This window comes from Myodes glareolus, chromosome 25 (assembly GCF_982192425.1).
Source record: "Myodes glareolus chromosome 25, mMyoGla1.1, whole genome shotgun sequence".
In the NCBI taxonomy this organism is placed as follows: domain Eukaryota; kingdom Metazoa; phylum Chordata; class Mammalia; order Rodentia; family Cricetidae; genus Myodes; species Myodes glareolus.
In genome coordinates this window covers 28353242-28369941 of record NC_142050.1, presented here as the reverse complement: position 1 = coordinate 28369941, position 16700 = coordinate 28353242, and the positions used below count along the sequence as shown (strand labels likewise).

General features: G+C 43.8%; 1 protein-coding gene across 3 annotated transcripts in view; it reads left to right on the top strand.

The window, feature by feature from the left end:
• Tmem209 (transmembrane protein 209) overlaps positions 1–6754 on the top strand; it is a 28812-nt gene extending 22058 nt beyond the window's left edge. For 2 of the 3 annotated variants that reach the window (XM_085683872.2, XM_085683871.2), the window contains exons 14-15: positions 1454–1527; positions 6094–6754. In XM_085683872.2, the coding sequence (XP_085539998.1) occupies positions 1454–1527; positions 6094–6148 (129 nt within the window). In that variant the 3' untranslated portion in view covers positions 6149–6754. The remainder of the gene's footprint in view (positions 1–1453; positions 1528–6093) is intronic. The other variant, XM_085683873.2, reaches the window with a different exon arrangement.
• Positions 6755–16700: the final 9946 nt, after the last annotated feature.

Sequence of the window (16700 nt, the reverse complement as noted above, 5' to 3'; positions counted from 1 at the left end):
GCCTAAAGTTTTTGGTGATCCTGTACCCGCTTCGCAAGAGCTGTGATTACCTGTATGAGACAGCACACAGTCTTGTGTTCTGTGTGCTGTGAACACAATAGTGTTAATTTTAGGAGTGTAAAGAAAACCACTCATGGAGAAGCAGCTGCTGTTAGCATCTTGTCAGGTTACCTTCTGGATGCTTCATTTGGGGCTTTCTGTTGTGTTTTGTTTGAGAGAGTGTCTAGTTGTCATAGAACTCAATTTTGTAGACCCAACTGGCCTCAAACTCAAAGAGTAAAGATGTGCACCTTCTTCCCAGCTCTTTCTGGTTCATTTTGTTTTGGTGGGGTTTTATTTTGTTTTGTTTTTTTCTCTTAGGTTTTCAAGACAGTGCTTCTCTGTGTAGCAGTCCTGTTTGTCCTGGAGACTAGGCTGGCCTCAGACCTTTGAATTTTTTTTTTCTTAACCAGCATCTTTACTGAGAAATTTTATATTGGCTGCAATTTCTTTGTGTTAGTTTCTAGTTGTAGGGGGAGGGGGGACTCATCTCAACATGTAGCTCAGACTGGCTTCCAGTGCTCAGTCCTGCATGCCTCAGTTTCCTGATTACTAGGACTTCAGGCAGGCTCCTCCATACAGAACTGTTGACTGTAATTATACAATGAGTTCTCCATTAGTTCCTAGCAGACATAGTAATTTCACTTCTTTCTGGTTTAATTTTACTTTTGTAAATGCATAAGTATTTTGAGCCACAGAGGTTTCTGTTGCTCCCCATGCCAACCCCTTATTTTTGTATAATAGAAAAATACTGTCTTATAAAATTCATATATCCTCAGATTCCTACGCAAACACCCAAAGTCAAGTAAAATCTGACATATCAACAGAGGGGTTTTGTAGCTCAACACTTATATGTAATGGTTGGGTTTCAGAACTGGCAAAAATTCCCCAACTGTGCATTACCAGTAAAATCACTTCACAAGCTCTTGATATCCTAACACTCCTGTTACTGTGTTCCCTTGAGGGACAGAGCGTGTTTTATGTGTGACCCATCAACATCAGAAATGCTTTCTTCCTTCCATACTTCACCATGGCTTTGGTTCTACATGTGTGGCCCCCTCCCCCCACCAGGTCTGTCAACTTTCTGTTCATATTTCAAGTCTGTTTTACATTCTTGCTTTTAGGAAGCCATTTTCTGCCTCTCCGGTCTAGGTTAGAGGCTCCTCTGTGTTCCTCTAGCTTCCGGCTCCCCCTCACACTTCGTACTCAGTTGTCTGTCTGCCTTTCCTGCTCCATGTTCAGCTCTGTTCCATGGATGTTTTCCGTCTCTTCACAGTAGGTGTTGTATGTTGAATGAATAAAACTCTGAATTATGTAAAATTCTAAACTGCTGGGTGTAAACGGTAAGAGCTGCATTTGCCTACATGACTGAATCTTTGTAGTTTAAATCTTACTGTTTTTGTCTTGATTCTAGGGCAGAAATAACATGTTTCATACATTGTTGATGTTCCTTTACATCATAAAGACCAAAGAGTCAGGAATGCTTGGGTAGGTATTTATGATTTTAAGGTTAAGTACTTAATTTAGTTAAGAGTTTTTCTTTCTGTGTTAAGATCCTGCAGGAGGCAGCATGTATACCGAAAGATTGTGGGCAGAGCTCTCACAGAGTCTTGTCCATTCGGGCTTCAGAACTTCCATTTGCCTGTCGGTAAAGTCAACTAAAGCCATCCGGCCAACTTTTCAGTGTTTCCCCGGGGAACAGCTCTGAAACAGGGTAAAAATCAGACTCTTGCCACTTGACAGTACAAAAGCAGAAACTTGGAGTCTGCTTTCCAAGCCATTCCATTTTAGACACAAAGCATTCCACAAAGTCTGTATACTTCCAAAGGGCCTAGTCTGTACCCATTCCAAAATATTGCTAATTGGGATGAAAAATAGTCTGTTGAAGTTGTTTATGAAATCAGTAATGAAGCTCACATTGTTTACAAATTCAGAATTACCATGTTGTCATGTCAGTGATTCAGTATTTCAAATACTGTTTGAAATAAGCGGGCCACTCCCAGGACTGAGGAAATCTGGTAATGTATGATTTGAGAGCTTCTGGGGTCCAGCTGTCATAACAAGGACCTAAAAATAATGAAATGTCAAGGGAAGTACTTGGTTCAGAGGACATCTGTGGCTGGTTCCACTCTGGTGGGCGTGCCTCTGTGAAGAGGTTGTGCTTAGATGTGCTGTTCATAATTTAGAGATGAAACGTGTTCCAGAATGTGCTGCCAGCACTGTAGCCATGGTACACTTGCCACTAATACTGAGGGCATGAGTTGTGAACTGAGACACCCTCAAAGGCAAAACGAGTATCAGGTTTGACTGAAAGAGGTAGTTACTGCTGATATGAGTTGTATACTGTTCACACACTGGGTGTCTACTGGAAGTGTGAAGCGGCGTGTGCACATGGCATCACGTTGTTCCTCTTGTGGAGTGCACTGCCTTAGTGAAAGCAAAGCTGTCCCACGTGTTTGTTACATGTAGAAGATTCAACAGATGTCAGCAGAAGCTCATAGACAGAAATGTTTATCTGCCTTTACTTTTCTAACATTTGTTTATTGTTGTGGGGGGGGTACAGATGCCAGGGTACATGTATGGAGGTCAGAGATAAATTGCAGGAGTCAGTTCACACTACCACGTGAGTCAGGGATTAAATTCAGGTCATCAGACTTGGCAGCAGCTGCTTCCCCCGGAGCCATCTCACCAGCCCTTTATTCACTTCTTGCATCATATTTTTTAATTTAAGAAAGATTAAAAAGGAAAATCATTGTGGAAAGCATCTAAAGTAAGGTTTTTCATTATTTTTCAATTGTAAAAATAATGCTTGCCCCATATAGAAATACTTGAATGACATTAACAGTACAAACCAGAAGATGAAAATACCTTCCTATTCAGCCTCTCCCTGATCTGCACAAAGTGCCCAGTGTCAGGTTTTCATTATCCAGACGACTTAGAGGAATAAGTTTGGATCTTTCACCTTGTTTAAAAATGAATTACACCCAGACTTATGCTGTTTGAGCTGACTTTTAACTTTATGATGTGTCTTAATCATTTGTCAGTACCAATAGGTACATATTTTTTTCTAAAATTTCTCATAAGGTTTCATTGTAAATATATGTATGTGTATGCATATATAGAATAGGACATATAATTTGCAGCAAGTGTATTGTTAATATACAAAATCATTGTTGAAACTGGAGATGGCTCACTTGTTGAGAGCCCTGGGTTCCCTTGCAGAGGTCTCTGGTTAAATTTCCAGAGTCTCCATGGTGGCTCAGAGCTGTCTAACTCCAGTTCCAGGGGATATGACACCTTGTTCTGGCTTCTACAATACACGTACATACGTTCAGGCACAACACTTAGATATAACCGGAAGTTTCTCTCCTGCCCCCCAAATAACTACTCAGGGGCTTAATATTAATTATAAAAGCTTGGCTGATGGCTCAGGCTTATTACTAGCTAGCTCTTACATTTAAATTCACCCGTCTCTCGTACTCTAAGTGTTGCTATGTGACTGATGGCTCAGGCTTATTACTAGCTAGCTCTTACGTTTAAATTCACCCGTCTCTCGTACTCTAAGTGTTGCTATGTGGCCATGCATTACTGATCTGTTGTCATGTTACTCCTTGGGCAACTGGCTGGCGTCTCTCTCGACTCTGCCGCCTTTCTCCCTGTATTCAATTTGGCTTTCCAACCTGTCTATATTCTGCTCTGCCATAGGCCAAAGCAGTTTTATTCATCAGCCAATAAAAGCAACACATTTTTTTAATTTAAGATTTATTTATTATTATGTACACAGTGTCTGTCTATATATATATATATATATATATATATATATATATATATATATATATATATATATATATATATTTGCAGGCCAGAAGAGAGCACCAGATCTCATTATAGATGGTTGTGAGCCACATTGTGGTTGCTAAGAATTGAACTTGGACCTCTGGGAGAACAGCCAGTGTTTTTAGCCTCTGAGCCATCTCTCCAGCCCAAAAGCAACACATTTTGTAGTGTACAGAAGGATATCCCACGTCACTCAGACACAGGAAAAAGTTAAAATTTAAATACAAAAAAAAATCATTGATTCTACTTAGTGTTTCTGAAAGGCTGGGAGGTTGTTTGTTTGTTTGTTTGTTTGTGACAGGGTTTCTCTGTGTAGCCCTGGATGTCTTGCCTTTGAGCTCAGAGATCCCCTGCCTCCGGCTCCAGAGTACTGGGATTAAAGGCGTGCGCCACCGTGCCTGGCTCCTAAAAGACTGTTTGCATCTGATGAATTAAATTGGAAATACTAAGTACCTACTGAGCTTTTAGCTTGTGAGGACTTAGGTTGTTGGGACATTCGGCCGTGCTGCGCAGTGAACCAGAGCTTCCTTCATGCTGAGTATCCTCTGAGCTGTATCTCTAGCATGGACTTCTTAATGTTTTAGAAGACATTTTTTGGTTTGTTTTTTAGTCCATATCTCACTTACCACACACTGTCCCTGAATTTACAATCTTCCTATTTCCACCTCCATCCAGAGTTCCAGGAGAGCACCATCATGCCCAGTTTCCCAGTCTGAGTTTAAAATGGTGTGTGGGTGTGGGTATGGGGGTGTGTGCACCCTTAAACACACTCATGGACAACAGAAGATATTGGATGTGTCCTTTTGCACTCTGAAATTTTTATTTTCCTCAAATAGCCATATTACTATTTTGATGTAATAATTGATTGATTTTAATAACATGCATAAAACTCAAGAACTTCACTGGACAGTAGTGACACACACCTTTAATCCCAGCACTCAGGAGGCAGAGGCAGACAGATTTCTGTGAGTTCTAAGACAACCAGAGCTACACAGTGAAATCCTATCTTGAAAAACAAAAAGAAAAAAAAACCCTCAAGAACTTTATTGAGCAATAATTTAAGGCCAAGAAGAACTTGTATAGTTTAAAAATGCTCATCTCTTCATTTGTATGTGTTTGTGTGTGTGCTGGGTATTGAACCGAGGTAGGCAATTTCTTTACCACTGAGATACACCCTCAGCCCCTAAATCTTTATTTTTTTTTTAACTTCTTGTTTGTTAACCTGTGTTTGTGTGTGTGGTATGTGCGCATATGTCAGTGTGTGTTCACATGTATATGTATGTGGGTGTGTGTAGAGACACACATGTATATATCTTCCTCCAACATTCTATCCAGTATATTGGGGTTTCCCACTTGAACCAAGAGTTCAACATTTGGATGGGCTAGCTGGCCAGTTTGCCCAGGTTTCCCCTGTCCACACTGGGATTGCAGACAAGCTGCCATGCCCAGTTGGCATTTGCAGGAATGCTGAGGATCTGACCTCTAGTCTTCAAGTTCCAGAAAGGTCTTTACCCACTGAGTCATCTCTTCATCCTCCCTCGTGGTTTATTTTTTTTAATCAAGAAAAAAATTCTTTAAAAATATTAATATTTTTCAGCTGGCTTGGAAATTAAAATTACTTGCTGCTTTTCCTCAGGACCCAAGTTGAGTTCCCAGCACCCACATGGCAGCTCACAACTGTTTATAACTCTAGTTCTGGGGGAATCTGTCACCCTCGCACAACATACAGACAGACAGAACACCAATGCACATAAAATAAAAGTAAAATCTTTAAAAATAAAACAATAAATCCTTTTAAATACTTTTTCTAAAAAAAAGTAGCAGATAGTTAAGGCCGGCTGTGGTGGTATATATCTGTAATCCCAGCACTGGAAACTGAGGCAGGAGGATTGTGGTTTTTTTGTTTTGGGGGTTTTTGAGGACGTGGTTTCTCTGTGTAGCTCTGGTTGTCCTAGAACTAGTGCTGTAGACCAGGGTGGCCTCAAACTCAGAGATCTGCCTCTTCTGCCTCCCAAGTGCTGGGATTAAATGTGTGCGCCACTACCACTGACTGAAAAGTTAGTTTTCAGCACCCTATAAACCTATGTTTTCTAAGTGTAACCTGGAGCCGTCACCAGTGCTTCAGCTCCGCTGCTGAGTCAGTTGAGTGTTCTCCGAAAGTCAGACCTGAGGTGCTTACAGCAGTTCTGCTAAAGCTTTTTCTTCCTTTCCTTGCAGGAGAGTTAATCTTGGGCTCTCTGGTGTGAATATTTTATGGATTTTTGGAGAGTAGTCCATCATTTAATCCCAAACATTTGGACTTTGATTTTATTTGTCCTGGAAGAAGTTGAAGCCGAACATCTCCGAGAAAGTGCCTCTTCTGGAATAGGCTGTGTGCTCTGCAGGCTTGTTAGATGTATCAAGAACACGCTCGCTATCAGGACGCTTCTTATGCTATAACAGCGCCTGTTTTCTACCCACGAAATATTAATTCCATTGGATGACTCTAACACTCCAGCCCTGGGATGTAAACTAATTGGATCCTCTTCATTTGGCGAGGGCAAGGACGCCTCTCCATTGTAACTCCAGTGAGAATCAACCCTCCATCCTTCACCATCACAAACTGATTTCATTGTTGTATAGTAGTGTATGTACTCAAGATGAACCTCGCTAGCTTTCTCTGTTGTGTCTCTGTATTTCCCCAGTGTTCTACAAGTCAGCCTAAAGCTGAAATGAAATTAATTTCTAAGTGATGTAGTACTTAATCCTGCTGAGCCTTCTTCCCAGCCCCCTATTGGTTTTCTTTTTTACATTAAAAGAGATTTGATAATATTGGTCTTTAAAGGTCACACTTGCATTAAATTTAGCTGATAAAATTAAACTTTAGTTAAATGTCTAAGGACGTCAAGAAAACTGTTACTGCTTTGATTAGCACCTCTTTCCTGCCCACTGTGGGAAGAGGGCATGTGTGCGTGGGTGTGTGTCTATGTGTCAGTGTGTCTGTGTGCTGGGGCCTGAACCCCTCCCTGTAGAGCATCATCAGGCACTCTGCCACTCCCTTCTTTAAGAGCCCAGTGGTAGCCTTCCTATTTCTGGTTTTTAGGTGGAGTATAGAGCATTGGTGCTCCATCTTGTCTTAGGTGCATATGAACTAATTAGTAGTCACGTGTGTCTTTAAAGATTGCTTCCATCACCTGTGTTTAGACAAGTGATGTGTGCATCCCATTTTGTATGGTTTGAATTTTTTTTTGAAGTTAAGAAGGTTGACCCTAAGCTTAAAAAGTGATATTCAAAAGGAAGGCACTGTCAATAGCTCTCAATAGGTGCTAACGCCACATTTAAGAACATATCACTGGGAAAAAAAGTTTAAATAAAATTTTTAAAGAAAAAAGAAAACTTCAGAGTTTCTGTCTCATGTCAAGAGCCATCTAGTATGGGACAGAAAGAAGAATTTAGAAAAAAATTTTCATACCTAAAAAAGAAAAAACATATCACTTAACTCACTAAATATAAGGACATGTTACGATTTAAATCTGTGATTTTGAGAGATACCATGGAATCAGTTGCTGTCCTATAGAGGATACAACTGCACAGACTGTACTAAAAGCCCCAGAGAATTAACAGTGCATAAAATACCACCAACCTTGTATTATATGGTAACCATCAAAAAATATAGTAAATGCATGTAAGAATACTTGACTATGTAAAAAGAAAAGTTGTCTACACACTTAGTGTGGGTTGCTGTAAAGTTCTTTTAGCAACTTCTTTACAAGTCTTTGATTGGACTGTACTTACTATTACCTTTTATTTAAACAAATTTGGTAAAGACGTGGTGGGATAGGCAAGGAACTGCAACTGCGCATGAGAATGAGGTGGGAGGGTCGTTAGCTCAAGACCAAACTAGGCCACATGGTAATAACCTTGCATAAGGTAAAACAATAAAATAATAATCTGCACTGATGGAATAGTGTGAATTTATTATACAGAAAATGTGCCGCAAATCTAGCATCATTTTTTGTTCTGTTTGGGTTTTTGTTTTTATTACTAGGAATTGAACCCCGGGTACATCTAACATTGTACCACTGAACTACATCCCCAGCCTCCGATACAGCAATTTCTTGTATTAAAATGAGTCAATATCTACCAATACCGCAAATCAAATGTTAGCCCTAGGATATGTGTCACGTGTTCCTTTTTATTACTTAACTCGGATCCATGAATCTAGATGATGTTCACTGTGACATTTATCTTTTCTTTATCAATACTAGCCTTTGCTTAAACCAAATTTGTTTTAGAGCATGCTAAAGGCGTTCATAATTTAGTTTCCACTGAGACAAAAGTGCTACGTTGCTTGGTTTTCTCAAACTAATATAAACTTCAAGCTGATATTTGAATGGCAAAGCAAGGTCGGCAGAGTGGCCTTTCTCTCCCTGACTTTGCAATAACAGACCTCCTTATGTGACTTCTCCAGAAGGCGGGCAGCCTTTGGTCCTTTCTTCCAATGGAGAGTCTCCTCGGTGAGCACATTCATTCTACAGATCACCTATCATTGCTCAGCCTGATTCCCAAACTCATTAATACGTACTACATCTCTCCTGAGCTCCGTCATTAACCTCCAGGACCTGTCAGACATCTGCGGTTGGTACCCTGTGGCCTCGGCCTCTGCCTCCAGTCACATCTACAAACCACTGAGGTCTTTGAACGCCCCTCTCTCTGCCCACTGTACCACCAGTTGCCCGGGCTTACAATTCTGGTGTCAGCTCTGACTCCTCGGGCTCCCTGGGTCCCCAGTCCAGTCAGGCAGCAGACCTTACCCGTGCTCTGTTCACAAGTGTCTTGCAGCTGTCCTTTCCATTCAGCCACACTCCTTTCATTTATACCCTCATTAACTCACACGGGACTGCTGCAGCGGCCTAATTAATCTCACGACTTTCTAATTGTTGCCATGATTCCAGATTTTCCTGTTCATCCTGCACATTCGCTTCAAATTTATCCTCCTGAAGCACCTGTTTGATCGTTTCATTCCCTTGATAAATTTCTTAGCCTGACATTTAAAGCCCTCCACAATCTGGCCCCAGCTGGGCCTTCTGTCCCCATATCTTTAGTTCTAGCCACTGTAGGCTGTTTCCTGCTTCCTCCTGTGTCATTCTTTTGGCTGTCTCTGCTCATCCTTCCTCTACGATCTTTGGGAATGTTCCTGTTACAAGTGCCCTCCCTGCCCCCACCCCCCCCACCCCCGTGAGAATCACTCTGATTAAACCTGCTGCTTGGATCCGGTCCTAACCATGCCAGCTAACCAACATTTTCCTCCAGAAAATGAGACCCGTGGCCGTTGGCAATCAGCTTTCCTACCAGCAGATTTGGAAATGACTGAATGGCTTTCTTCACACAAGGACTGTGGGTGACAAGTTGGAGCTGGGGACTCTGCTGCTCAGGGATACATTTTATGGCTAGAGGTATCCTCGGGGAAAGGTGGACCAGTCAGACACAGGCTTTCCTAGTGCATCTGTGTTCCCAGACCTGTATCTGCTACACAGCACTGCTGAGAAAGTAAGTCATTTAGTGATGCCCTGGGACCAAGTCCATGTACCCTGCAGGCTTCCTCAGCAGCCTGGGGTGTGGCGACAGCAGTGAGGACCTAGCAGAGGCTGGCTGGCCTGTGTCACAATCTTTGAACATTAGCAGGCTCTCTGGAAGGAAGGCTTCTGGGAGGCCTGTCTTGTCTGACCACCTAGGATGGGAAGGCACAACCAGGGCCCCAGGGACACTGCCATGGGTCACTGAGTAAGCTTCCCACCGAGTCTGTAGAATAACCAGATACATTTTCAGGCATACGCTGGGTCTCAGTAGATAACAGTAATTCCATTTTTTTTTCTACCCTGAATGAATGAGGGCTTGTGATGGATCCCATGGAGTCAGGAAGAAGAGGTCTGTGCAAGATGGGGGTGGCCCAAGTCCACCACCAAGGTTAGCATCGACCCCAAAGATACTTCCTGCCGCCCACATGGTGTCCCCTGCCTTTAATTCCAGCACTATGCAGGCAGGCTGAAGCCAGCTCGTTCTCCACAGACAGACCCTGTCTCCATAAGTAAGTTGAGCCCTGCCCCTAAAACCAAAGTGAATGTTCCAGAATCTTCTTAGGAGAGCCACTTGCCAGAACAAACGAACACTGTTGCAGCAAAGCAATGATCTGTTTGGTTGGTTGGTTTTTGGTATTTTGAGACAGGGTTTCTCTGCCTAGCCCTGGCTGTCCTGGAACTCATTCAGTAGACCAGGCTGGCCATGAATTCAGAGATCCTCCTACCTCTGCCTCTGCCTCCCAAGTGCTGGGATTAAAGGCGTGTGCCACCGCCACTGACTGCCTTTTTTAAAAGCAGAGTGTGTCACCGTGTAGTCCATGTTTACTATAAACTCGTGAAATCCTCCTGCCTCGGCTCCTGTGGTGCTGGGATTGCAGACAGGTGTACGTCACCGTGCCTGGCTCCACACTGATTTCTGATTGTAAGGTAGACTATAAGTGAAGGTGCCGACAGTGCTCTTAGTAAGGAGAAGGACTGCAGAGTCTTTGAAACTGCCAAAATCAGCTCTCTTGGCATTGGAAAACAACCCTTGTTTTGGACTCCCTGGGGTGTACATCTTGAGTGGCCTTGGTGGTTCACATCCCACCTCAACTACACTCCCAGCCTTTCTGCCCTCTGCACTCCTTACACACCCAGCCCTGGCTGCCCAGGCTGAGCTTTCTGGCGTACCAAGGACACAGCCCCTTTCCTTACCTCTGCTCCGCTTCTAGACTGGAAGGAACAAACAACAGCCCGGAATCAGACTGCTTTCATAAGCTCTTCCCACAGGGGAAAGTTAGAAGGTGGTAGTCTGGCTCAAGAGCAGCTCTGATGGTTTTGGCTGGGTCTTCAGCTGCGAAGAAAGGCCCCTTGTGTGTCTTACGGGAAGGGTATCACCCGACCACCCCATGGCTGGACATGTCCTGCTCTGAAGCCATGGGCCCCAGAGCTGGGGCTTTGAGAAGAGTGTGCATGACTTCTCTCATGAGCTGACTGTCCTTCACAGTCAGCTCAGCCCAATGGACTGCCTTCAGGTCAGCCTTCTCCACAGCTTCTTAATGAATGCTTTTTGGATGCTGTCTTTGGAATTCCTGGAGTGAAGGACCTTAAAGCAGTGCTCAGATCTCTCTGTGCTGAGTGGCTTGGATCAAACTAGGAGGAAAAGCCATGTCCTAGCATGGTCCTTTGGTGGACGCTGACTGACGCTTCTGGGTAGCCAGCAGTGCATTCACTTGAACCCCTTGCTGTATCTGAGGACACTGCTGCTTTGAGCTCGTCACATCTGTTTCCCTCCCAGTGCACCCACTGCCAGGGCTTTTTAAAGTCAGTGAGGAGATGGTGGGATGGGTCAGTGGGTAAAGGTGCTTGCCACCAAGCCTGACCAACTGAGTTCAACCCCAGGCTCAGCTTGGTGGAAGAGGAGACCTGGCTCCTGCAAGTCATCCTCTGGCCACATGTGTGCCGCAGTGTGTGTGCCCACATACACATGAACACATCATTTCCAAAACTTGTCAGCGTAGGGTCTGCAGGTGTCTTTCATGACCCTCCTGGCAGGCGTTCCTTGAACAAATGGAGGAAAATCAGTCTCCCGTAGACTGAGTCCTTGGAAGTCTCAGACCAAATGCACGTAAGGTGCTCGGTAAGTATCTGCTGAGTTAATAACTGGGCTATGTAAACGGTCGATTGAACTTCGTGTGCTGTGAATACACCTCTGTGCTGAAGGCCACAGAGGACGCCACGGTGGCCAGCGTGGTTGAGAAGAGAAGCTGACTCCAGATCTGTCAGATAGGCTGGAGGGCTCCACCACTTCACTGGATGATATCAGAATGGATCCAGTAGTGAAAGGTCCGCAGATAGCTGTGAAGAACAAGCCATCTGGAGCTGTGGTCCATGGGCTCAGCATCTCGCCTGCCATCTCAGTCAGTGCTAGGTGGGGGAAGATGCAGTGAGGATGAGGATGCTCTCATCCGGTCCAGGATACCGTGATCATGTGCCCTGAATGAGACTAGAGCATCTGTCCTAGGAGGGTCATGAAACAGACATGTGCACACACCCCTCACTGACACTTTTTAAATGTATGTGTGTGCACGTAGACACCAGATACTGGCTTTCTGAGATGCTTTCTTTGATTGGAGGAACTAAGCCCAGTGTGACCTGGCCAGAATCTTACATTGGTACTTTGATCAAGTACACAAACACCCACACCTAGTGCCAACTAGAGACTCTGCTAAGAACCAGGAGCTACAGTAAATGATTGATTCCCCCTCAAGGAATGCAGATGATGAGTTTGATCTGGGGAGAAGGATGGACTCAAGGGGAATCTCTACCCCTGGTGACTGTAGCCAATGCAAAAGTGGGTCTGAGTGTGTTCTAGTCGAACCCTGACTGTTCCTCACTTCTCCCAGCGTCAGGGGTACAGACTAAGCGGGTACAGGTTCTGTCTGCACCACAGTATCTGGGCTCGGAAGACAAGCAGAGGCTGTGCACTGGGGGTCCAGCAGTTGGTGCCCGTTCCCGAGGACCGTCACAGGAAGGGCATTAGCAGAGGACCCACACCCAGCCTCTGTGTGCCACCTGGTCTTCCTCATAGTGTGGTGGCTGAAATCCAAAGACAGTGCCTTGAGAAAAGAAGAAAGCAAGGGAGACAGGAACCTCAAAGCCCTGGAAGTTCCAGCATTTCTTCTGCTGTTTCTGCCAAGGCAGGAACAAAAAGCTTCAAGGGGAAGGGCATAGCCCTCTACCACCCTACGACCCCAGGAGAGGAATGCCCCGCATTACAAGTAGCTAACCTAGATGGTAGATTTTACTCACCAAAAACATAGGCACATGGACATCTGCGTGGCCGTCTTTGGCAAATACAATCTGCTGTAATACGCAATGCCAAACATGATTCATTGATAGCAGGGAAATTTATTCTAAGAATATAATCAACCCAAAAGTAGTTGGATCTAAAAGTGTTCATTGTGTGGGTTTATTGTGTTATTAACTTTTATTTTTGTATCACTGGGAATCCAGCTCCGGCTTGCACATGCTCGACAAGAACCATTTACCAACCACCAGTGCCCTGCCACACCCTTTTAAAATCGGAGAGTCTTGCTAAATTGATACAACCTGACCGTGAACTCATAATCCTCCTGCCTCACCCTCTTAAGTAGCTGGGATCATAGTCCTGTGCCTCCAGTCCCAGCCACAATATGCATTTATTCACTATTAATTCACCCAATATTAAGATAATTTATGCTAGGTGCCAAGGATGAAAAAAAGACTGAAGTTTTTTTTTTTAAAAAAAAAAAAAAGATAAATTTCTTTACAGTGTTCTGCCTGCATGGAAACCTCCTTGACGGAAGAGGGCACCAGATCTCTCCATATATGGTTGTGAGTCACCACGGGGTTGCTGGGAATTGAACTCAGGCCCTCTGGAAGAACAGCCAGTGCTCTTAACCTCTGAGCCATCTCTCCAACCCCAAAGATACTTTCTTAATCTCAAATAGTGTAATCATTAACAAAAACCCATCCTAGTGTGCAGAGCCGAGTCAGTAATTTGCACTGAGTCCACTCAGATTTTCCCTAGAGATGCTGTGGTGGTTCTCGTATGTGGGGGGCCGCAGCCACATTCTCCATCATCAAGATGGCGCTGACATCCGGCTTCACCGCCAGGTGAACGCACACGTGTTGGTATTTTTCCACTAGTGTCCCCGCCTACTCCCGAGGCATTCACCTGGGATTATGGACAATTGACCAATCCAAGAGTGACACGTCCGAAGCAGGGTCTGTTTCCTTTATAAGGGATGGGTTCCATCTTATCTGGGTCCCCGGCCATGTTGGCTGATGCTCGCTCTCCCAAGGGGTATTAAAGCCATTCCTGCAGAAGGATCCTAGTGTTCCGCGTGGTTCTTGCTGGCGAGGATAGCATGGGACACTCGTAAGTATAGAATGACCTCTTGTCAGGACTCCTGTAGGATGAGGAATGGCTGGACAGAAGTAGCTAATTCTCTGAAACCATACATATTGTGGTAGTTTGAATGGAACTGGCCCCCATAAGCTCCTAGGGAGTGGTATTATTAGGAGGTGTGGCCTTGTTGGAGGAAGTGTGTCCCTGAGGAGCAGGCTTTGAGGTCTCTTGCTCAAACTTTGCTCAGTGTGACCCTCAAACCATTTTCTGTTGCCTGCAAGATGTCGGACTCTCAGCTATTTCTCCAGCACCATGTCTGCCTGCATGCCACCATGTCCCACCATGATGATAATAGACTGAACCCAGAAACTGTAAGCAAGCCACCTCAAATGTTTTCCTTTGTAAGTGTTGCCATGGTCGTGGTGTCTCTTCACAGCAATAGAAACCCTAACTAAGACACCTTTAGTTAACAGAGAATCTACAAGTTTAAACTCACTTGTTCAAGTAAGGCTATGGAGGACTGTTGGTGTTCATTATTTTAAGTGCTTGTCAAATGTATATTACTTTTTTTTTCTTGGTTTCTCTGTAGCTATGGAACCAATCCTGGAGCTCACTCTGTAGACCAGACTGGCCTCGAACTCACAAAGATTCTCCTGCCTCTGCCTCCCGAGTGCTGGGATTAAAGACTTGCACCACCACCGCCCGGCGTATATTACTTTTTAAAAGAACTCATTTTTTTTATATTTATTTATTTGCTCATTATGTATACAGTATTCTTTCTTCAGTCCAGAAGAGGGCACCAGGCCTCATTACAGATGGTTGTGAGCCACCATGTGGTTGCTGGGAATTGAACTCAGGACCTTTGGAAGAGCAGGCAATGCTCTTAACCTCTGAGCCATCTCTCCAGCCCCTAAAAGAACTCATTTTATTTAAAAAAAAAATGGGGTTTTTGTTTGTTTGGTTGGTTGGTTGGTCTTGTTTTTCGAGACAGGGTTTTCTGTGTAGCATTTGCTGTCCTGGAACTCACCTTGTAGATCAGGCTGAACTAGAACTCAGAGACCCACCTGACCTGCCCCTGCCTCCCGCGTGCTGGAATGAAAGACCTGTGCTACCAAGGCCCAGCCTTGGGATTTCTTACAGAGGCAGGCGGTGGTGGCTCACACCTTTAATTCCAGCACTCGGGAGGCAGAGGCAGGCGGATCTCTGTGACTTCAAGGGCAGCTTGGTCTACCAAGTGAGTTCCAGGACATGCTCGGAAGCTACAGAGAAACCCTGTCTTGAAAAAAAAAAAAACCAAGAAAAAAAATCTTACAGGATATATTTGGAAATTCTTTATTATATATAGTTGTTTACATACTTATAAGTTTATCTTTTAAAGACATATAATGAAACAAATGTTATATTTGTTTCATAAGAATCTTCTTGTAGGGGGCTGGAGAGATGGCTCAGAGGTTAAGAGCATTGCCTGCTCTTCCAAAGGTCCTGAGTTCAATTCCCAGCAACCACATGGTGGTTCACAACCATCTGTAATGGAGTCTGGTGCCCTCTTCTGGCCTGCATGCATATACACAGACAGAATATTGTATACATTAATAAATAAAATAAATATTTAAAAAAAAGAATCTTCTTGTAATCTATTATAAAGTTAAAAGTTGAACAGAATGTTTTAATTTTTTAACTAATTTGTCCATCATTTTTTAAATTTCTTTTTATTTTTTAAATTTGTCCTTCATTTTTGATAGTTCTGTTTTTGTGAAAAGAAAAAAATTTAAAGACAGTATTTGCTCTTAAAATTTATTCACAGAATTCATTAGTAGCAGAGTTGCTAAAATGATAGTCTTTATTGAAACAAGCTTTTCTGTAATGTTTTATAGTCTATAAAGAGACAAAAAATAGAAGCAAAAAGAAAATTTATTTTTAATTAATAGTTTGCTGCAAAATGTTTCCACCAACTAATCAAATAAACTGCTATTTGATGAAGAGATATTTGATGAAAAAAAAGAGACAAAAAGTTAAATAATGTACATGTTCACGTTTCTGTGGGTAAGTACACAGGAGATTGGAGGTACCCACAAAGGCCAGAAGGGGGCGTTCAGGTTCGCTGGAGTGGCGTCCAGTTGTACTCTTTTCTGTCCATAGTAAAATCTGTCCAGATGTCACCTCTCCATAACTGCTAGCACCCCACGTGTGTATAACCACAGGCGATGACACTGGTTTGGAAGGAGATGGGACCTAGCATAGGCTGGGAGGTTTACAACTCTACCGTGCTTCCTGTCTCGTTTCTGTTGAAATGGGAGCAGACAGCTGCCTCACATTCCCATGGCCAGTCCTTCCTCCCAGGACAGATCATGTCATCAAACTGTAAGAGTAAACCTCTCCTCTCCTGTAGGGTCTTGAGTCACAGCAGCAAAGTGTCCCTAACACATCCTGCCATCCTGCAATGGAGTCCTATCTTGCAGTATAGCCTCACCTGCTCTGCTATTGTCCATACACGAGGGGACTTACCTGCTTCCTCATGCTTCTCCCGCACAGGAATGAGGCACCGACCTTCCCTTTCTGCTGGAGGAGTGGGGAATTAAACATCAGCTATATACGGCTAATCCCCTCTATAAATTTCTTCTGTGGAACGTTCAGAAAGGTGAACAATATATTTTTTTTCTGACTTTGTAGTCCAAGGCTTTAAAACTTTTCTGCTGTAGTAGAAGTCAAAACTACAACTCAAGGGGCTGGAGAGAGAGCTCTCAGTGAGTAAAAGCATTTGTTCTTGCAGAGGCTCTAGATTTGGTTCGCAGCACCCACATGATGGCTCACAACGTTCTGTAGTTCCAGTTCCAGGAGACTCAGAGCTCTCTTCTGGCTTCCCCGGGCACAGCACACAAACTGTATACAGATAC